Source organism: Cnephaeus nilssonii (assembly GCF_951640355.1).
Source record: "Cnephaeus nilssonii genome assembly, chromosome: 9".
In the NCBI taxonomy this organism is placed as follows: Eukaryota; Metazoa; Chordata; class Mammalia; order Chiroptera; family Vespertilionidae; genus Cnephaeus; species Cnephaeus nilssonii.
The window spans coordinates 81,671,020-81,694,283 of record NC_137080.1 but is presented as its reverse complement, the minus strand read 5'-3'; the positions used below and the strand labels follow the sequence as shown (position 1 = coordinate 81,694,283).

Here is a 23,264-nt window from a genome sequence, read left to right as displayed (position 1 = left end):
CTTTCTTGCAATATTTTTTTTAAGATTATAAATAACTTATGTAAAGTACCTGAAAAAGAGTAGGCATTCAATAGGTATTTCCTTCTTTTCCCTGAAAGATATTCAGTATGCACTATACTAGGGTTGTGTTTTTTTAAACTTAACTCATTGGATCCTTTCAGCAGATATTTTCTTTTTTCCGCAGCAGCACATGCCACCAGCAAAGGATTTGAAAGAGCTGCTATTGAGTGGGACAGTCATACAATTGGAATGGTTATCCATTTCTAAAATGGGGTTTGTGACATGAGAGTGGGGAAAAGATGTTTGCATAGGAAACATTATCAGACCTTGAAGCTCGAAGGGAATAGTAAGAATAGAGAAGCTTAAAAGCTGGGTGTAATTTCAAAAAGCAAAAAGGAGATGGTTTTGCGTTTAACTTAATGGAGGTAGATAAGTATATGGTTGTTCCTGAGATAATGAACAGACAAGTTTGGCTCAACATGTAGGAGACATGGTTGTGAATTACTGAGAGAAATGTCAGAGAAGGCATTTTAGGGACAGATTACAGGAAACCTGCAATTTCATGCTGAGGAATTGAAACATTTTAAATCTGAATGGCTATATAGGATAGGAGAAACCAAATTTCTCAAAATGGGTCTTTGTGCACCTTAACACATTAAGACAGGCCAGAAGTGCCATTTCAGAACACTTACTTAGTAACTGGGCAGAAGGGGTAGAGATGGAATAGTCATAGTGAACCAAGCTTCTTACCAAGTACTGATTATCCCTGTTCACACAGGCTTAATTAACTATAAAGAAATCAGAGGAACAAGGCCATACTTAGACCAAAATATACTTAACTACTCAGTGGTGTAAGTTTTTATACCCTTTGGGAAACTAAAAAAAGTGTTTCCCTTGACTCCTGAACATATCTATACTAATAAAAGGGTAATATGCAAATGGTCAGGACATCCTCACAATAACCGAACAGCAGGCTGCATGGGGCGACCAGGTCAGTGGGGGCGGGGGGGGGCAAGGGGGCAGTGTGGGGCGACCAGGCTGACGGGGGGGGCAGTGAGGGGCAACCAGGCCAACAGGGGGGGCAGCTGGGGGTGATCAGGCCAACAGGGGGGGGGGACCGTGAAGGGCGATCAGGCTGGCAGGGGGACAGTTGGGGCGACCAGACCAGCAGGGAGGCTGTTGGGGGTGACCAGGCCAGCAGAGGGGGCAGTTGGGGGCGACCAGGCTGGCAGAGGGGGACAGTGAGGGGCAACCAGGCCGGCAGACATCCCCTGAGGGGTCCTGGATTGGAGAGGGTGCAGGCTGGGCTAAGGGGATCCCCCTCCCATGCACGAATTTCATGCACCGGGCCTCTAGTAAGTGCATAATGTTTAAGGCATTCTTTTCCCTCCATTTATTGGATATTCTATTTCCAGTACTACCTATATAATTTAAAAGTTTAATTAAATAAAAATAATTGAAGACCAGCCGATGTGACCTAGTTGGTTGAGCATTGTCCTATGCACCAAGAGGTCACTGGTTCAATTCCAGGTCAGGGCCCATACCCAGGTTTTTGGCTCAATCCCTAGTAGGGGGCATGCAGGAAGCAGCTGATCAATGTTTCTCTTTCATCAATGTTTCTCTCTCTCTCTCTCTCTCTCTCTCTCTCTCTCTCTCTCAAAATTAGTAACAATAAAAACATTTTAAAAAGTAATAATAAAACATAAAAATAAATAAAAATAATTGGAAAATAAAGCAGTTAAGTCACTCTGAATGTTTTCTTTGTTAACCCTGCCTTTGGTGAATAATAACTGAATGTGATATATAGCTGGTATTTCTGCTCTGTCTATGCACCTTTCTTTCTTAAGTAGGATCTGCCAGGAATAAACCATTAAAACAAATACAAACAAATTACCCACTTCCTTTAATCTGCTTTAATATGCTGCCCTTGCCTATCTCCAAAAATCTTACCCTTGTCCATGCCCCACTTAGTCATCATGTTCAATTGTATAGTATCAAATTGTATAGTATCACTGTGGTAAAACAATGGCTTTATGACCTGCTTGATCTAAGTTTTCTTAACATGACCAAAAGCAAAAGGAAGTGCTGCCAAATGCTACCCAGATTACCGTGTTGCTGAAACACAATTCTATTGCTCATAATAATAATAATAAAAGAGGCAAGAAAATATCTTTTTATTTTTTTAGGGAGTGTTATGTCCTTGCAACTTTTTTTTATTGGCATTGTGCCTGTTTTAATATCCTTGTTCATTAATGTAATGTAAAAACAGTTATTAACTTGATACTAAAAAAGGATCACTTAGTAAAAAGTAAAATTTAGGCTGGTATGATTTTTACATAATGTAGTCTCCCTTTATATTTAAAGGGAAAAAATTTAATCCAAATTTCAGTCACTATTATGGTATAGCCATACAACACACACACTTTCAAACAGTTTTAAAATAAGACTTTTTAAAAAGCACTTTTAATCTAAATTCTATTCCTCTACACTTGAAGAGTTCTGTAGAGCGCCATGGTGGTTGGTTGTGTCAACATTGGTCCCTGGAATAAGGTGATCATCTTTCCCTTCAATCAAATAATCCCATTTATCAAAATCTTTCTGAAGTCCTGGAAAATATAAATGTTAATAAACATTAAACTTTCGAAGAGTGTTGAACAGCTGACTGCCACTAGGTGGCATCATAGTATCACAAATTACATTACATGATCAGGGAAGACCAGGTATCCTGTGCCCGGCTGCTGCATCTGAATGAGATGGGATGGATGCAACGTGCACAGTATCCTCAACATGGAAGTCCACACCAGTCTTACTTACCAGGAAGACTATTGGCACTAACAGGTAGACTTACTGTCTGATATACAGTATGCAATGCTGCAAAACTAAATTTTCTCAAGTTTTCAAACTGATTTGACTGCTATGTTAAATTATAAACCACTGGAAATGGTTAACATGGAGCTAGTGCTATAATAAAAGACAGTTTTGTTCTGTGAATCATCCGGTTTGTGGAATGAAAGAATATTTGTTTCTTACCTAAATGCTTTTGTAAGAATGCTAATGAAGCTTTGTTGGAAAGATCCATAGCTATATTTGAATCTATTTTTCCTTTTAGTGTGAATATGTATCCAACTGCTTTGCCAGTTGCAAAAGTGAAGTCAGCAAAATTCTGATGGACTGAACCCCTGAAAGATAAATGAGATATTTATAAATCACATTGTTTGTAGTTAGAGTGCAGGAAAGATATGGGCCTGGTTGACTTATTTTTTTTGTTAATTGATTTTTAAAGAGAGAGGAAGGGCGAGGGAGAGAGAGAAACATCAATGTGAAAGCAAAACATTCATCGGCTGCCTTCAGGACACCCTTACAGGGGATCGAGCCTACAACCTGGGCATGTGCCTTGGCAGGGAATCAAACAGGTGACCTTTCAGTGCCCAGGGCAACACCCAACCAGCTGAGCCACATTAGCCAGGGCCCGGTTGACTTATTTACAGAAAACCAAGGAAACAAGATTTATCAATTTGATCTCCTTAGATATGGTTTTGAGGGTCACAGACTGTTCATTTAGGGATCCTAGAGTATGTATTTGTCTTACCTTCTAGATAAACAATGTAACGATTCCTATTTTGCTTGGCATCTTGTCTTTAAAATAAATGATTCCAGCTTTTTAAGGGACTAGAATACTTCCAATTTCAGTAGATGGAATGTGTTATATGTTGAACTCAGAGCCAGAAGCCTGCTCCCTTACTACAACTACTTAACTTGATATCTATTTGATGCTAATGAAGACACTTTGGATTTAAGCCTTGGATTAAGTAGATTAGAAAAACATGTTTTCTTGTATTATTTACAATGTAAGCACCTTCCAAATACCACTAAGCTGCATATTAAATTCACCAACGGCCTACCATCAAATAGGATGGCCTTTTTTATTGCTCATTTTCTATTACTTCTGGGACATTTGACACTTGATTTTATTGCATTTTCCCCCTCTTTGTTTCCTTGACATTGCACCTGCCCCTTTCCTTGTACTCTGTTCTTTCCTGGCTCTTCACCTAAAATGTAGGCATTTCTCAAGGTTCTATTCTCAGACCATTTCTCTTCTCACTTTGCGGTCTCATACACACCAAAGGTTTCATCTATAGCATACAAAGTCTATGCATTTCCAATTTGTGAATTTGTGGCCAGACAGCTCTACCCATATTTCCCAATCTCAAGCTGAGAAATACCAAGATTAAAATACATTTTTTTCAGGCCCCACGTGGTGCAATTCTTTTTTTTTTCTTTTCCACTTTGCTGCTGCTTATAAGCAAACCGTGAACCCTCTTAGCTATCACTACTCAAAACAGAACCCTTGGCATCTGCTCATTCTTCCCCGCTTTCCGATCAAAACTTGAGCATGGGATTCATAAAGAAGGTAGATACAGGGTCAGGGAAAAGCAGAAGCCTGGATGCTACCTATAGTAGAGGATGGCCAAGGAGAAGGAGAGGGTGGGGGAAAAGGAGGAGTCATCTAAAATTTAGATACTAAATGGCAGGGGAAGAGTAGGGCTGGGTAGCCTAGAGAGGAGAAATAGGGGTCCTCAACAATATCGAATGGATATGGAGAGAAAGGCATAGACTGCTGGGCTTTTAAAGCCTCAGCAGGGCCATCTTCAGCCCGGGGGTGGGAGGGGTGCACGTGTTTGGGAAGCTAGACCACAGGAGTCAAGAGTAAATGCAAGTAAGCACATGCAATATTACATATAAGCTATTCTTTCAAAGTTTCTAGCAGAAAAAGGAAGAAAAAGAGTGCCTAGTAAGTAAGTGGGGCGTTCCATACTATTTCTCCTTTAGAATTAGACTTGCACATGCAAATATGCTACATTGAAGTCTTTGCCTTATCTGGACCCTTCCTTGCAGTCTGTCTAAACCCTCTCAAACCTTCAATGCCCAATTCTACTCCCATCTCTTCCAAGCAGCCTTTTCTGACTACCTCAATTGGAAAAGACCTCTCAATTCGCTGATTCCGAAGTGTTCATTGCCTATACTATATTTTTTCTCCCTGGAAATAAACCAGTTTCATATAGGAGAGGGATGAGCATTATCTTTGCTTTGTAACATCCCATTGTGAGTCCAAAACCCTTTTGGAATTTCTTTTTCACATCCATGATATGAGCATATTGCCAGCACACAAGGGACCCCATTATAGTTTGGGGAATTTATAAATTTGTGTTTTTCCCAAATAGGTAAACTCATTGCCGGTCTGAACCGATTATCTGACTTTTTTCCTAAAGAGTTTCTACTCTAGCCTGGTGATGGAATACTTCCCTCTGCCCAGACCCCAAAATGTGTAAGCTTGCTCTTGCGTTTACATGAAAGTGGCACGCACCCTAGCACACATTTTAATTATCAGTATACTAGAGGCCCGATGCACAAAGATTCATGCAAGAATGGGCCTTCCTTCCCCTGGCTGCCGGCACCACCTTTGCTCCGGTAGGAGCTGCCTTTTTCGTCCGGAGCCGCCTTTCCGCCTTCCCATGCTGCCCAGAGGCCTGGAGTGGCTGGGGCGGTGCGAAATGCCTGTGTTGTCAACATGGCGATGATGCAAGTGTCCCACCCCACCCCCAGCCGCTTGGGGCCTACATATGCAAATTAACTCACCATCTTTGTTGGGTTAATTTACATATTCACTCCTGATTGGCTGGTGGGTGTCATGAAGGTAAGGTTAATTTGCATCTTACTCTTTTATTAGTGTAGATGAGCTACATATAGTAACACCATTGAACATTTGCATTTTAAAAAGAGTAAATCTAAATGCACTTAGAACCTGAGATTTTTCTAATCTCGCTTATCGAAAGTCTACACAACAAATTTAATAGTCCTTTAATGGCTGATATCTGTTGTGATTTATCCAAGTTTCAAGTTTCTATTTCAGATAATGAAGTCAGTTGCTATTACCTGATTGTGATCATTTTTCTTTCTTTACCAGGTGCATAGCATTTTTTCATTTTTAAGATATTAGCAGGATATTGGAACCGTTCAGAGTTGATAAAAAAGAGAGGCTGAGAAAACTTGGAATATATTTCATCATTCAGGGGCAGCATCCATGCATCCAGGGCAATACCGCACCTGCAGGTGTTTGTTGGGACGATAACAGAAGGCTGGTTACACACTGGCAAACATACAGGGCTTTCTAATAAAGCCAGGACTAATGGACACACACCACACTGGTCCATGATGGTTATCTCACTGGTATTATACTTCATGTGAGAATGAGATATGATTAGCTTTATAAGGTTGCAGATGTGGGAAATATGTAATCGTTTTCTTTAAGAGGCATGTAGGAATTGGGACCTTTAGAACCATATATAATCTTTAAATTTTTCATTCATTTTAATATTATTTTCAAAATATTTTTTTGAAATGTAGAAATTCAATGCACGCATTATTGCTCCCATGTTTCCAAACTTTCTGGATACTCCACAGTCTGTTTATTATATCTTTTATTAGAGTAACAATTGGACCCATTGCTTTATATTTAGAGGTGCTGTACCTGGAAAATTGTCTGGGCATTGAAGAAAAACATATGGGCATATAGCTTGAAAATATTACTAACTTTCTTATTTCACTTCTTTATTTTTTATTTTATTGTTTATAGTATACAGATGCTCCCAGTCACTAACTTTCTTTTTACAAGTCAATTTATCCTATGTTTCATGACTTTTTGGACACTGTTGTATGTGCTAAATGGACTAAGGAAGAGAAACCCCTTCTACTGAAACAGATTTTAAGAAATGCAAGAAGTTTCACAAGTGATTCTCCCTTTTTATACGGTGAGCTCTACGTGAGCTCATCAGTCTGGGATGAAGTAGTTCAAGACAGAAAACATTTCCTCATGTTAGAACACTGTAGTATTTCAGACCTCACTCCAAATTAAAGATGAAAAAAATAATTAAAAATACTCTGCCTACTAGGGAGTATAAGATGGCCACATTATTATCATAATCTTATGTTGCTGATAAAACGTGTATATAAAGGTACATTTCCAAGTGAAAATGTTAAGCCCTCAAACAGATGAATAAAAATGAGGGAAAATATATGGGGGAGGGGAAGTTTTTAATAGCAGTGAAATCAGATGTTTTCTGCTTATGAAAGTTCACCGAGAGTATTTAATAGAGGCACAAGAATAGACTTCTAAGCCTCAAAGGATCCCTTCCTTACTAAGAATTTGATAAAATTGTATTTCATGTAGGTTATCACTCCCCCGCTTCCAATAAATTACTGTTCTGTCTCTTCGCCTCATTCTCTTACCTGAATCTCCGGTCATCATGAAGAGCCTGAATAACTGCGGCTCCACCAAAAGAATGTCCCATTACTGCTATTTTATCTCTATCGATGGAGTCCTATGTGAAAAAGCATGACATGAATTCATAACTATCTCACAGGTTGTTAGAAAAATAGAGTAAATCATTTTGTTAATCAGACAATTAGTATTCAATTCATGGGCATGGTTATAAAGCTTGATTTCTTATACAAGAAACTGGAGGCCCGGTGCACGAAATTCGTGCATGGGTGTGTATGTCTCTCAGCCCAGCCTGCACCCTCTCCAATCTGGGACATCCCTCTCACATTCCAGGACTGCTGGTTCCCAACTGCTCACCTGCCTGCCTTCCCGATTGCCCCTTACCACTTCTGCCTGCCAGCCTGATCACCCCCTAACCACTCCCCTGCCAGCCTGTTTGCTCCTAACTGCCCTCCCCTGCAGGCCTGGGTCCCCCCCCACCAACTGCCCTTCCCTGCAGGCCCGGTCACCCCTAACTGCCCTCCCCTGCAGGCTTGATCGCCCCCAACTGCCCTCCCTTGCAGGCCTGGTCCCTCCCAACTGCCCTCCCTTGCTGGCCTGATCGCCCACAACTGCCCTCCCTTGCAGGCCTGGTCCCTCCCAACTGCCCTTCCCTGCTGGCCATCTTGTAGTGGCCATCTTGTGTCCACATGGGGGCAGTCATCGTTGACCACATGGGGGCAGCCATCTTGTGTGTTAGAATGATGGTCCATTTGCATATTATCCTTTCATTAGATAGGATTAGATAGGATAGAGGCCTGGTGCATGGGTGGGGGCAAGCTGGTTTGCCCTGAAGGGTATCCCGGATCAGGGTGGGGGTTCCCTTGGGGCGTGGGGCGGCCTGGGTGAGGGGCCTCTGGTGGTTTGCAGGCCGACCTCACCCCCTGGGGGCCCAAGTGGAGGCCCTGGTATCTGGGATTTATTTATCTTCTATAATTGAAACTTTGTAGCCTTGAGTGGAGGCCTGGGCCCACCAGGGCAGGTGGAAAGCTTGGCTTCCTCCATTGCCGGGGGCAACCCAAGCCTCCTGCTCTCTCCGTGGCCGCAGCCATCTTGGTTGGGTTAATTTGCATACTTGCTGCTGATTGGCTGGTGGATGTGGCTTGTGGGTGTAATGGAGATGTGGTCAATTTGCATATTACTCTTTTATTAGATAGGATACACACATATACAAATATACACATATAGTACACACACATAAATGTGTACATTCAAATACATCTGCACATATATATGGTAAGCATTGTAAAAGTTCAGAAGTGAACTTAGTGGTTGTCCTAGTCACCCACACTTAAAACATCATCAATTCTGACTTCTCCCTCTCCCCAGTTCATATTTATCACTTTGTTCATTCCATGAGGATTTATTGAGTGCCTGCTCTGTACCAGGCATTGTAGCTCATTTCTAGTGGGCTCACAGCCTAGTGGGAAGGCAAGAAATACAGATGCATGATGCAAATACAATGGAATGGTAGCAAGAAGTAGCTATGATAGATAGCTAATCCCGGCCAGGGCTGGGCAGTGGGTCCAAGGAAGCTTCTCTTGGATGAGGTGCTGCCTGACCTGAGTTGAAAATTAAGCAGCACTTAGTTGGGGTGGTGGGGTGAGTCATGTTGCCAAGGGGACAACATACAAAGGCATGGAGACAAGAGAGAGAGTGGCGACCATCATCTTATGCTTAAACTCAAGTACTTTCAGTTGCCTCTACTCCCTGTACTCCATCCTCCACACCCACTGTTGAGTCTTTATGCTCTTCACTTGGTCCCAAATTCTTTCCCTTCCAACACTGTGTCTAAAACTTGTGGACCGGCTTTCCAGGATCAAGCTCAAAACATGCAGAAGCCATCCAAGAAGTTACAGTACTTCCACCGGAGGTGTTAAGTTGAATCACGTGGAACTGCCATTTTTATACACTGACTATTGGCAACTTTATATATAGTTCAACCTAATGCATTCCTCCTTGCCCTAACACTTCACCTTTTTTTTTTTTTTTTTTTTGCAGCTCTTTATCATGTTGTACCCTGTATTACAGCAGAAAAGCAAACAATAGAGAATAAAGAGCTAAGAACTACAGGACAGGGAAAAGGGCTTTTGTAGCTCACCCGCAGCTGTTGTATATCGAACTCTAAGTCTAATACATTCTTCACCGGTGTTCCAGAAAGCATCACATCGAGAGCCTGGGAACACTCCTTTGCTCTTTGTTGCACCTGAAATGATTATTAGAAGAAGGAAATGACAAAGTAAAAGTTGCAATACTTTACAACTTATTTTAATGTTTGTGTAGAGCTTGCATGTGGGAACAATGGTTAGCTGCTTATAAACTGGCAATGTCTGAGCAGTGAGTGGTTAGAAAACAGCCCAGCATCATGATGCCAGCACCAGCCTTGTGGGGTCCACATCCCGGCTCGGTTGCTTAGCCACAGTGTGACCTCAGGTGACTTCATCTCTCTGAGCTTCCTTTTCCTGTCTAATGCTGCCTACCTCAGTGAAATTTGGGTGGGATTCAATGCAATAACATATGTAAAGCACCCACAGGGTGGGAGCCAGTGTGCTCAATTTCATTTCATCTTCCCAACAGCCCTGTGGGAAAGACACTAGTACTCATTATTTTGTAACAGAGAAAACAGGGACAGTAAATTAACTTGTCCAAGATGATGCCACTGAAAAGTGACGACTCCAGGATTCAAATGTAGAAAGTAGGATCCTAAGGCCTAGACTCTTAATACTATGCTATGCTCCCTCTCTGAAAAGTAGTCTTTCTTAGGGGACTATGAATCTACCTTGAGATTTTAAAATGAGAAGTTGTAATGCAAAAGAATTCTTTATAATCACGGCCATCTCCCAGAATTTTGCTTGTCTTTGATTTCACGATGACCCACACATTTCCCTAAGGGGATTGTATTACTCAGTGAACCTGCTGACGGATCTTTAGGCAATGGGAAGTCCGAAAGCAAGGAGCACAGCTTGCCAAGTATAAATCTAAATTAGCAAATGTCATCCTGTTGCCTGTGCATTTTAGTCCCCATACCACCTGCCCTGACCACAGTGTACCTGCGAATTTCGTAGAAGCACCTCATTCTCCCCTTGTTGTGGGGTTCTGAGATAGAGCCACGACTTGTTCCCTATTTCTGCATCAGACTGGTCATTGAAATAGTACGTTGCAGAGGCGGATCCATCTCTTCAACACAAACAGAATCAATTACTTACACTTTCCCATCGAATCCATGTTCCTCTTTCCCACCCTTGACTCAAGGTCACTCTGACCTTCCTGACATCCCTTTCTTCCTCTATACTACATTAAAAAAAAAAATCATGCCCAACCAGTGTGGCACAGGGTTGAGCATTGACCTATGAACCAGGAGGTCATGGTTTGATTCTGGTCAGGGCACATGCCCAGATTGTGGGCTGGATTCCCAGTGGGGGCGGGGGGGGGGGCATGCAGGAGGCAGCCCATAAATGATTCTCTCTCAGCATTGATATTTCTATTTCTCTCCATTCCTCTCTGAAATCAATAAAAATATTTAAACAAAAAGTCAAAGAGGCCTCTGAAGGGACTTCTAAGAAAAAGACATCATTGTGAGTAAACTCAACCCATTCTACCTTCACAATTCCCAGAGGCCACGTTGAAATCTCCCTCCTGGAATCAAATCCAGCAATGTCACTTACTAGCTGTGTGGCTTTGGGCAGATAAAACTTTGCTGGCTTCCTTTTCCTCCTCAGAACAGTGATAATGGTAGCCATCTCATAGGGTTACATCCTATGAGGATTACATGATGGTGTGCAAACATAGCACAAAATAAACTCTCTAGAAATGTTAGCTGCTTTTGTAATTCTTGAAGAGCTAGTTCAGTCTCCCTTTTTTCTTATATAGTCATAGCTGACCATCCAACAGTTTCTGTCAACCTTTAGGAAAGTTAAAGCCCAGCTACATACCAGGTGACATACCTGTGTTCTACAGTAGCAACTATAAACCCATGAGATGCCAGGTCATTGCCAATTGCAGAATAAATTGTCCTTCAAAACAAAAAGAGGGGTGCATTCAACTGCCAGTCATGATTACAAGGTGGCGTTTACTAGTAAACCTGGGCTGTTACACCCTGTAGTAGTGCCCTGGAGTAAAGCAGAGAGCTGTGGTTCTCAAAGGGAGGCGATTTTGTCTCTCAGGATATTTGACAACATCTATTGTCATTTTCATTATCATGAGTTGGGAGAGGGTGCTACTGCCATCTGGTGGGTAGGGACTCTGCTAAACATCCTACAATACAGAGGGCCACCTACCCTCCACAACAATAAATTATCCAGCCCAAAACATCAACAGTACCAACGCTGAGAAACCCTGGTGCAATGATTATCAATACTGCCTTTGAGAGTTCTGGGTATTAATTGTGGCTCTGCCACTTACCAGTCACATGACTTTGGGTAATTACATTTCTGACTTTTTTGTCCTCACCTGTCAAGTGGGGCTAATAAAGGCTTTACTGTAAGGTTTTAATAAGATCATGTGTGTAGGAAGGCAGTACTGTGTGGTGCTTAAGAGAATGGGATCTACAGTCCTGCCATTGTGTTTGAATCCTGATTCCACTACTTACTAGCTATCGACCTTGGATAAGTCACCTATCTTACCTCTGCCTTGGTTTTCTTTTATCTGTAGAAGGGTGATGCTATAACAGTACGACATCTAGTGGGATTATTCTGAGGATTAAGTAAATTAGTACATTTTCAGTGCTTATAATAATGTCTAAAACAGAGTCATTATTGAGCATGTCGGCTGTTGTTTAAATGACTGGACAGGGTGAGATGTTTAACAGGCATGTGCAAAGCCACTGCATTTGTAACCTCCTTCCACGTCTTCGTTAAGCACAATCTTCTCATATCATGCATTCAGTAGAAAATGTCCAAAAAGAATAAAAAGGAGGTAGGGAGGAACTATGTCTTCTACCTCTGAAGATCCAGGAACTATAAGGACAATAATCTAGCACAGGGATCAGAAAACCTTTTCTGTAAAATGTCAGACAGTAGGTCTGTCCAGCTCTGTGCACCATACATCATGGTCACAACTACTCAACTCTGCTGTCATCACACAGAAGTAGCCACAGACAATGTGTAAAATGACTGCGTTCTAATATAACTTTACAGAAACAGGTAGCAGGCTGGATTTGGCCATGGAATTCTAATAAAATAAATAGCTAGACCACAATTAAAGAACTAAACATCATTTATTGCAGATGCTACCCAACCTTTTTCTAGATAAATGCCACCTTTTATTTTTCTGAAAGTTGTATTATACTCTGAGGTGGAGGAAGGGGAGGCAAATGAGAAGATGTAAGAAGGATATGGAAAGGGTGTAGTGATCATGAAAATAAACCACTCAGATATCATGCTACTGAGACTAGAGTTGTCTAAAGTCCCCACCCAGCTCCAACCCCTCTGGATCCTTGGATGAACAACTTTGGGTCAAGCACTCCTTCCACTGGCCTCTTAGGACTGTGCCACAGTCTGAGACTCTTCATACACAATCAACCTTTAGGAAAGTTAGAGCCCTGCTACATACCAGGTAACATACCTGTGTTCTACAGTAGCAACTATAAACCTATGTTTCTCATCTCATTCCCTAATGTCCACCCTGAATCATGATCTGAAGGCTCTCCCCATCCTTTCCTGATCCTCCCCTCTATCCTTCATAGGCTTTCTCTCAATAGCTGCCTTTCACAGCTAATCCAATCTTGGTGTCTATTTTTCAGGGACCCTGAACTAATACAGTGGATGATTTTGAGAGTATAAATATTATAATACAGAAGGACAACAGCCAAAAATGCAACACCCTCTCTCCTCTGTTGTGAGGCTAGGCTCCAGGAGCTGGTAGGTGGAAATGACAGGGCTAGGACTGGTCAATAATAGATCATAGCCAATTCTTGAGGAACCCCAACTCCTCCAGGATAGGGGCCTGCATGACACTCCAAAATCTGCTACTCCTTTTGGGGCTGGGGGAATACATTGATCCCTCATGGCTGAAATTGTTCAATCTCTCAAACTTTACCTCAATGCTCCAAGACCATGAGATAAAACAATCAGTGGGTATTTTTCACCAGTCCTCACTGGAGCATTCCAGCTTGCAGGCGTGGTTTTTGAACCTAGACAGCAATGAAAGATTATGAATAGGGGTTTTTACTTGAATGTTGCTGGTTAATTTAACTTACTTCTCCTTAGTATAAAATGCTGACCCATGGAATTTATATTTTTATGCATTCATTAAAAATTTCCTACTAGATACCCACCAACCAAGGACCTGAACCTTAGGTTTTTTCCTAAGACCACAGGATCATTAATGATCAGTTCTCCTTGCCAGCTCTGAGCTTAAGGTGAGACATTTTACTACTTATAGGCATTTGTAAGAAAGCTGTTCCTTACTACCAATCCCAGGTTTTGGAAAAACTTCGAAGGGAATGCTCTAAAAACAAACTAAACCTCAGGGACATTACAGTGAAAGTCAGAATCTTCAAATAGGAGACGCCTCTCATTCTACATGGGTCATGATCAAGAGAAAGGTGAAGAGACCATTGACTTCATACTCAGATGTGGCTTTGGCCACAGCTCTGCCACTCACTAGCTATTCACCATGGTCAAGGTAAGAGAACTGTCTAAGCTTAAGATTCATCTACACTAATAAAAAAGAAACATGCAAATTAACCATCACTCCGCTACGCCCACCAGCCAATCAGGAGCGAGTATGCAATTAACCCAACCAAGATGGCAGCCAGCCACAGAGCTGGAGCAAGCAGGAGGCTTGGGTTGCCCGGGTGATGGAGGAAGCCAAGCTTCCCACCTGCCCTGGCCGGCCCTGGCCTCCACTCAAGGCTACAAAGTTTCAATTATAGAAGATAAATAAATCCTAGATACTTGCTTCCAGCCAGCCCTGGCCTCCACTCAAGGAGGCGCTGAAAAAAAGAAAAAGAAAAAAAGGAGGGGCTGGGACCTTGGGTCGCCAGGGGGTGATCAGACCAGGATGGGATGGCACAGGCCGTTGGGGGTAAGTAGACCAGCAAGGGGGCCAGTTGGAGGTGAGTAGGCCATCAGTGAAGGTCAGTTGGAGGTGATCAGGACAGTGAGGGGGGCAGTTTGGAGTGAGCAGGCCAGCAGGGGTCAGTTGGGGGTGAGCAGGCCAGCAGGGGGGGCAGTTGGGGGTGAGCAGGCTGGCACGGGGGGCAGTTGGGGGTGATCAGGCTGGCGGCGGGGGGCAGTTGGGGGCGAGCAGGCTGGCATGCAGAGTGGTTAGGGGCAATCAGGTAGGCAGGCAGGTGAGCGGCTGGAGCCAGCAGTCTTGGATTGTGAGAGGGATGTCTGACTGCCAGTTTAGGCCCAATCCCTGTAAACCGGCAGTAGGACATCCTTCAAGGGGTCCCAGATTGGAGAGGGTGAAGGCCGGGCTGAGGAACACACCCCTCCCATGCACGAATTTCGTGCTCCGGGCCACTAGTTTTATTTATAAAAGGAAGGAAATGGGGTTTCTTGTGAGAATTATATTTAAGTAGGTAACACATGTAAAGCACCTATGCAGTCAATAGTAAGGGCCACAAAAATGGAAGATATTGTCTTCCCTTTTTTCACTTCTCAATTGTCATTATTTTCATAGACTATTTGTGTTTCCTTTCTCATGTAGAACATGGAGATGTGATCATGAAGACCAAATGTTGACGACTGTTACAGAAGTGATGTATAAGTTATTTAAGCACCACAAAGATATGTAGTTTTTAAGAAAACTCCAAAAAGATGTTTAAAATAAATGCCAAAAGCTGTAGGTAGTTTTTAGGGGGAAATCTGAAGATATAGTTAACACAAGCACAACAGTAGTGCCTGGTCAAACAGATAGATAAGGAAGGAAAGTCTGTACTCATGAGGGTAGACAAATTATGTGATGAATGCGTATCAGATTGTCTTTGGGAGAGAGTCTGGTCCCTTGGGTGTGGGTGATGGGAATGAGAGTAGAATCTCCTCATTTATGCTCAGTAGGAAATTAGCTTTTGCTCCTTAGTTTGAGATTTGAAAATTACGGATAGTGGCTTCTACTTTTTTTTCTCTTGTTGCTGGCCTGTAGAGAGCACTTTAGCACAGAGCATAAGGCATAGTAGTTGCATCGGCCCAGCTGCTGCTTTTGCCCTATTATTGCTCCCCCACAATATGTAAGAAGAAAATGAAAGACCTGCCATTGAGAGATCTTAGAGCTAATCTGAAAGTCATACTTTCATTCCCTCCATCCATCCCATCATATTCAGAATGGACAAAACGAGCACCTTCGATTCATTGATAGTTACCTTTCAAGAAAAACGTACTTTCTTTGTCATCTTAGTTTAGACTGGTGAAACTCTACTTTGGTCCTTAACTGCCTGAAACTGTCGCTATTTCCAAGACTGTCTTATATTCTGGAGTGTATAAAGCAAGATCAGCAGAAATCTTACCAAATAAGAAGCTCAAAACGTTGCCCATAAGCCAGTGTGTTCCAAGAAATTTACTAAGACCATAAAAATATTCCTTGTTTGGGATCCACACGGTGTCAGGGTGATCATTCTCTTGGGATGGATAATACAGACGCAAGAAGGTGCTCTGGAGAGGAAAGAAATTAATGCACCTTTAGTCAAGTCACTGCTCAGATTCCAACAGCTATTTTAGTGGGGACCCAAATAACTCTTTTGCTCATGAAAGAAGTCTAGAGAACTTTTTAAGCTGCTGTCATAATTGAATATAGTAAAAAAAGAAGAGAAATAGAACAACAAGCTTTCCCGGTGAAAAGAAAGTGAGCCTGGTTTCAGCCATTAAGGAAGGGGAAAAATAGAGTTTAGAGTTAAGTAAATCAGATGACAGCAATGAATTGGGGAATGACTTAATTAAAAAAAAAGCTTCCTACAAAGCAATACAAATCGCAAAGTGAGTCATACTCTGGTGAGGCCAAGGTCAACTTTCAAAACCTCTAGGGAGTCATAGCAAGTCAATATTCCAATACAAGGGTTAAGTGGTTTTAAAGCATCACCTGTTTAGTATATTCAGACATCAAATCTGTACAACCGACTGGGTAAGGTCCACTTCCTTTGGGGATTTTAGTCTGGCCCATGATCGCAGCAGCCATCATAGCTTGTATTTTATTGATCCGTGCTGAAAAACAGGTGCATGTTATCTCACTTGTCATTCATTATGCCCCAGATTTTATTATGCAAAGAAATTCCAAGGGAATCAAGTTCCCGCCCATAATGTCTGGTCTCCTTCATTTATTTACTAACTAAAAAAATATACAAGTTATTATTGGGGACCTGCTGTATGCAAAGTACTATGTGAGGGAAAAGATGGAGGCAGACACAGGCCTTTTCACAAGATACTTAGCACTATCACCTGCTAATACTTATAGCCTTGCCTTTATCTTCTGCTCCAATGCAGACCATATTAAAGACCACTTCCCAAATCTGTTTCCCCTAAACATGAACCTTATCTCTTATTTCTGATTTGTGCTTACAATTCCCCATTTCATATCCCCACCCGATGTCCTTCCATAGGAGCATCAAAGCCAATGGCCCAAAATAAAACTAAATGACATCCTCCCAACTTGCCCACCTCATCCTCCAAACACAAACCTGGGGTCATCTCTCTTTCCTACCTCTTTCTCACAAACCCCCTACATCCAACCAAGTCTCAATTTCTAACATTTGTTTTTAGCTTAGGGTTCTCTTTCCAATATACCCCTGACTCACTGGCACAAATGACTCATACATACCTTCCCTGCCTCTTGACCAGACAGTTTCCATCTCTCCTAACTGCTCTATTCACCTTGCAACTTGGCCTTTTCAAATGCATAGTTCACCCAGATCATGGAGTGATTAAAACACAAAGCTTACCAGGCAATTCTTTGCAAAATCCTTCAATGGCTTCCTACCACCACATGGTTTTTCTTGAAGAGGGAATGTACTGGAATCTTTTTGGAAGGCAGTTTGTAGGTGATTTAAATCTATCTACACATACCTTCCTAAGCTACTTCCATTGCTACTTGAGGCACAAGTATGGCCTTTCCTCTCAGTGTTCTGGGGTTAAAACGTGTTCATAGGCACACAAGTTAAACCCCCAATTCCTGGGCACTGTAAGAAAGACCCTCCATGATCCAGAGTTCCACTACCTCGGACTGTTCTGCTTTTTTCCTGTATCTCCCTTCCATGTGCTCCAGGCGCCTGAGCCACACACTAGGCTGTCTGTCACCTCTGCACCTTGGTAAATGTTAATCCCTGTGTTTGAAATCCCTGAAGCAAAATCCTATTCAACATTTAACATCTGGATTAGTTTTCAGGTCTTCTCTGAACCCTTAATCATTTTATCCTTAGTATTAAATCAATTAACGCATCACCTGTTTAGTCTATTCAAACATCAAGTCTGTACAACCGATGGGATAAGGTCCCCAAGAAGTAATAATTTTACCCTTAGTATTAAACCAATTCCCTGTATATGATTTTAGCATTCTTCATATCATGTTATTTTGAAATTATGTGTTTGCACACTCAGTCTCCCATAGTGGGCTATTTCTTAAGAGCTGTATCCATGTTTTTGTATCTTCAGAGCTACATGGTCAGCACTCAATAAATATTTATGAAAATGAGCTGAAGTAAGCTTTTCACTGCCACTGGTCTGTCATTTCTGGCAAATGCTTTATGATATTCATTCTCTTACCCGAGCACTCTTGAAACTTTCTCTCTGGTGTCAAACCCTTCAACACACCTGCAGTTTCATTTAATCTGTTCTCCTTTCTAAACCCCAATCAATATTTAATTTCAAGACTCCAAGTCCAAATATCAGTATATTCAGACTTACTTTTCTAGATTCAGCTTGCCCACTCCTTTCCCTCTGTTGGACTGTGAGTTGATTCCTCTGCTAGAGAGACACCTTCATGCTTTCCATCACATTCTCCCTCTGCCACTAAGACACCAACAACTATGTGAGAAATGGCACCTGCACTGATATCTTAGGGAATCACCCAGAAAGATGTTGAGACGTAATTAGAAGCCCATGTATATCCTCCACTTTGGTGAGTAATTGTGAAGCACATGCTGGAAATAAGCCTTTCGATAAGGCCTTGCTACTCAACGTTGGTCCATGAACCAGCATCATTGGCATCACCTGGGAGTTTAGAAACACAGGATCTCAGGCCTCACCCCAATTCTACTGAACCAGGAAAGGTGCGCCTATTAAAGGTGAAGAAGCACTGGCCTAAGGTACCAGACCACCTTCGGACAGCAATTCACAGTCAAATAGCAGATAGTTTCAAGGGAGGCAGGGGGTGAGATGGACCCCGGGTCTTGGAGTCAGGTGATCCTATTTTGAATTCCAGCCGTACCTCTTGTAAACTCTGATGCTCTGGAGTAGGCGATTTACCCCCCTCTCTCATGTAAAGTGGGGATAAAGTACTTGACAAGCCTACAGTTGTAAGGATGCTGTGATACATACTAGTAAGTCAAGTACCTAACATATAATGGGTAGAAAGACCAATATCATCTGTCCCTTACCTAGACTTAGTTAACTCTGACTAACCAAATTCAATCCTTTAGAGGAGTTTTAGCTGCCCTAAGCTAAACCATACTATACCTATCTGAGGCCGATTCAAAATCCAAGGCATTTCCTAAGAGATTTTTAAAAAACACACATACTTGTAAGCTAAAATTTTAGGGTCGATTTAGAATTACAAAAGGCATGTTCCCATTTAAGACTCTCTACTGAGCCATGTTCTGTGGTGTAATAGGGAGATGTCAGATCCAGAGAACAGTGGGGTAGGCCACAGCTGCCCTGCGCTCTGCTGTGCCCCGCCCACAGGTAGCCATGGTGTGACTGCACAGGGGGTGAGGGGAAGGACTCTGGCTCACAGAGTCTGGTGATGAACCCACGGCTGCCTTGGAGGCATTACCTCTTGATTTGGGAGTTCAATTTTAGAGCCATCAGAGGGTTCCAGATGCACAAGGTTCTCCCTGGGAGATCTCAATTCCACATGTGCCTTGGGAACATTTTTCAGTCATCAAGGAGTGCTCTGGTTCTCTAAAACCTGCCTGCAGCTAACCTGGTCATGGTCTTGGATTTCCTGTTCTCTACCCACCTATCAGGACTCATCATGAAGAAAGAGGCAGGGAAGACCATTGTCAGGTTGATGGCCACTCTCTAGATGACATAATTCTGTGGTTCAGATTTATGTCGCTTCTTATTTCTCTTCAACTTTATTTTCCTAAAAGCATCGGAAAGCTTGCTATGTTATTAATCCGATTACACATTTCTGGTGGGATTCATTTTTAAGTACTCCTGATGTTCATTCCTAGGTTTGGAGATGGACTGTGTACACGCTAGGGACATTGCATTCTCTTACATGGCTTTATGTCCTCCATTAGCATATAAACAATCTTTAGCCTAAACTTAAAACCTTTTACTTGTATAACTGTATTTCATATATATTTGTTTAGTAAGAAGAATATAATCATCTTTTAATCTTTTATTTAATAAGCTATTTCTAATAATTTTAAAAAATGTTTGTGCATTCATTTTTGAGCATTTAAAGTGAATGGGGCATTGGGCTCAATGCTGGAACTACAGAGATGAATAAGGCAGTGTCTCCAGAAACAGCTCTCCAATCATTTTCAAACATGAGTGGTAATGGGGAAATTAATTTAATTAGGCTGTAGGCTCCTCGAACTTGACTACAAACTCGTTGGCGTAGTCACCAATGTATCGCTGATGCTTCAGCTTCCTGGTAGGTGCTGTTGAATGAATGGACCTGTGAGATATTGTGCCATTTCCTATGCAAATGTAGATATAAGGTGAAGTCCCTCTCCTACTGATGCATTCATTGCCCCAACTATGACGTAGGGTGAAATTTATCTATAAGGTACTGGGTTATGAAAAGCCTTTTGTAAATGCTACAGCAATGAGTCACCACCAAGCCTGAATAACTCGATACAGAGGGACCATATCTATCCAGGTACACAGGTCTGTGGGTACAGGTATTAGGACACCATTCAGAAGCCACCCACACTGCTCACCTGAGGAGGCTGGATAAAGGAGTTCATGCATCACAACCCTCTGGGGTTAGCAGGAAAGCGCAAAGCTCCAGAGGCAATCTCTTTGAAATAAAGTTCCTTCTTGGTGATGGGAGATGTATCTGCCTAGAGATGGCTGTCCCACTCTGGCCTCACTTTCTGGGCTTGTCTGTTCCTTCCTCGCCTCTCCTTCCCTCCCACCACAATGTAAGAAAGAGCAAGCGATGCAGTCCATTCTTATCTGGGGCTCCTTAGCACCTACTTCTCCCTGTCATTAGGTAGAAAAGATTGTTTCCCTCTGCATCCCCACACCCTAAATTGCCACTTCTCACACCACCACTACCAGGACTACAGCTGTTGAGCGTGACACCTGACTCTTCTCCCCATTGTAGAGGCAGGTTTTGAGGTTGCTCCTGAGGGAGCTCCAGGGGATCTGGGTTACTATGTTGGAGTGGGAGTGGGTCAGGGCAGAGAGGGAGTTCTCCATGGGGACTGCAAGCTGAGCTTCCGGTTTGTCTGGTTCTGTCCTGCAGGCATCATATTGAAGACAGGTGCTTGGAATGAAGAGACAGGGAGGCCCTGTCCCATACCCCAGGAGAACAGAGGGCCTCCATGAGCATCTTCCTACTCAACCTTGCTTACAGGCCAGCTTCTCTGAGGCCACTGTGAGTCTGGCAACAGGTCAGTGGCACAAGCCTTGATAAATGTACCTCTTACCTGCTGGTTTAACATGGGTAACAGGATTTACGTCTTGCCAGTCAAAAGGATGAACCAGGGTGAAGCAGCTGCAGAGGCAGAAGAGCGCATGCAATTTGGGTGGCAGCATCTCGGGAGCTGAGCAGCGGTTTCAGCTTAACCTTCTTCAAGGCAGATTATTAAAAGAAAAAAAAACAAACAAAACATGCAATAAAGAGAATTTAAATAGGCTGGCAAATCATTGTTATTAGATACTAGTAATATGATTTTATAGATTAAAAGCAAAGAAGACACCTGGAAAAAAATGGCACATGCGTTTTCTGGAATGGACTTTTGGCAGGTACTAGGGAGGCAAAATTCTTGACAATCTGTTTACAGAGCACAAAAACAATGCCTTCAGGCTGTTATATTAGGTTTTTAGCCACTAGTTCTCTAACTTTGTAGAAGTCTAGTTTGATTACAAAGAACACCCACCTATAATGATTATAATATATTTCATAATAATAATATCCCTAGGCATGTCTATCACATAGAAAATATGCAATAAGTGCAGGCTAATAATCCCATCATAATTATAGAATGATTATATTGCTACAGCTGTGGTTGTGTTTGGTGTTGATGTCATATTTTTTTGTTATCTCTATAATCCTGCTACACTGAAGGCCTCCTTCCTGTCCCCAGTGCCTAATAGCAGGCACAGTGCCACTGGTGTTGAATAAATGTTCCAATGACTAGAATACCGGACTCACAGTAATGATAAATGATATTACTACTGAGTTCATGCTAAGACCTTATTAGCAAACACTATCTCATATTTGAGCATCACCTTTTCCCTTTAAAACTTCTCCCCTCATTTTTCTGAGGTGATGAAAATGGTCCAAGCCATCACCATTTCTCACTTGAACTTCGGCAATAACCTCTAACTCGTCTCCCTGACTTTACCCTTGTCCCCATGCAGCCAGATTGATCATGTCACTCCTCTGCTCAAAACCCCCAAATGGCTTTATATCACACAGAACAAAACCCACAGACCTAGTCACCTAGAAGGTTCTACACAGTCTGTACTCTATAGAGGCCCAACCATACCCCAGCCCCTCTCGCATGCTCACTGCAACCACACTGGCTTCCTTGCCATTCAGCAAGTATATCAGGCACTCCCTGCCCGGCTGTGGGATCTTCACAGGTGTCCCTTCCTCCAGGAAGGCTCTTTGGCCTGATGCCCAAATGCCTGGCTCCCTTACCCCTAGTTTCTGCTTCCCTGTTACCTTCTCAGTGAGGCTTTCCCTGATCAATTTAAAATTACAACCCACCCCTCTTCTCCACACTAATACATGTCCTACCCCTGCCCCTGAGCTTTATTTTTCTCCATAATATTTATCAACAACTAATATGCATGCTCTAGACATTTTTGTTAATTATTTCTCTTTCTCTACTAGAAAGTCAGTCCTGTGAGTGTATGGAATTTTGATTGGTTATTTTTTCCCCCCGTTGTATTCCCAGGCCCTAGAATAGTGCCAATAGCTAGTTGGCATGGTTATTCTGCAGAAAGATATAAACGTAGACCAGTGGGCGGCACACACAATCGGTGCTCCTGCCTAGCTATGTGCTCCCCTACACTTCCTGGCCTTCTTTTGGCTGGGTGGGGCCACGGGACTGGCTTCTGACAAATGGGAATTTGAATGGAAGTGGCCCATTTGCCATTTGAACCACTAAGAGTCAGTATGTCTTCTCCATCCCTTCCTATCCCTGATTCAGAAGCCATGTGTGGTTCTCAAGATGGAGGAAGCCTGGGTCCCTGTCACAAAGAGAGAAGAGCCCCTGCCAATCACATGGCCTTTCCGGCGTAGGAAATAGACTTCTGTGGTGGGAAGCCACTGACATCTCCAGGTTGAGTTGTTACTGCATCACTGCAGCCCAGCATGGCTTATCCCGAATAGTGTCTGATCGGCAGCCATTTAGACACTGTTGGAAAACCAAGTTGTGACAGTACACAGAGGGTGGTGGTGGGAGCTGGCCAGAAGACAGCCTGACTTTAGTTCAACTTCTGGGTATTTATTGAGCAAATACTACACACCCTCTGCTATGTCAACAATTGGGAAAATGCTGCAGAATTTGACACAATCCCTGCTCTAAAAGAGCTTACAATGAGGTTTCCGAGATAAGATGAGAACATCTAATACAAGAAGATAGCAAATTACAGAGACGTTT

General features: G+C 42.6%; 1 protein-coding gene across 2 annotated transcripts in view; it reads right to left on the bottom strand.

Moving 5' to 3' along the window:
* Window positions 1-1,880: 1,880 nt before the first annotated feature.
* Window positions 1,881-23,264, bottom strand: part of PLA2G7 (phospholipase A2 group VII) — a 42,096-nt gene continuing 20,712 nt past the window's right edge. Inside the window, exons 2-12 of one of the 2 annotated variants that reach the window (XM_079779740.1) lie at window positions 21,078-21,220; window positions 16,340-16,461; window positions 15,771-15,915; window positions 13,355-13,448; window positions 11,263-11,331; window positions 10,369-10,495; window positions 9,420-9,524; window positions 7,288-7,379; window positions 5,935-6,105; window positions 3,031-3,179; window positions 1,881-2,606 (exon numbers count right to left, since the gene is read on the bottom strand). In XM_079779740.1, coding sequence (XP_079635866.1) covers window positions 2,476-2,606; window positions 3,031-3,179; window positions 5,935-6,105; window positions 7,288-7,379; window positions 9,420-9,524; window positions 10,369-10,495; window positions 11,263-11,331; window positions 13,355-13,448; window positions 15,771-15,915; window positions 16,340-16,461; window positions 21,078-21,186 — 1,314 coding nt within the window. In that variant the 5' untranslated portion in view covers window positions 21,187-21,220 and the 3' untranslated portion in view covers window positions 1,881-2,475. The remainder of the gene's footprint in view (window positions 2,607-3,030; window positions 3,180-5,934; window positions 6,106-7,287; window positions 7,380-9,419; window positions 9,525-10,368; window positions 10,496-11,262; window positions 11,332-13,354; window positions 13,449-15,770; window positions 15,916-16,339; window positions 16,462-21,077; window positions 21,221-23,264) is intronic. The other variant, XM_079779741.1, reaches the window with a different exon arrangement.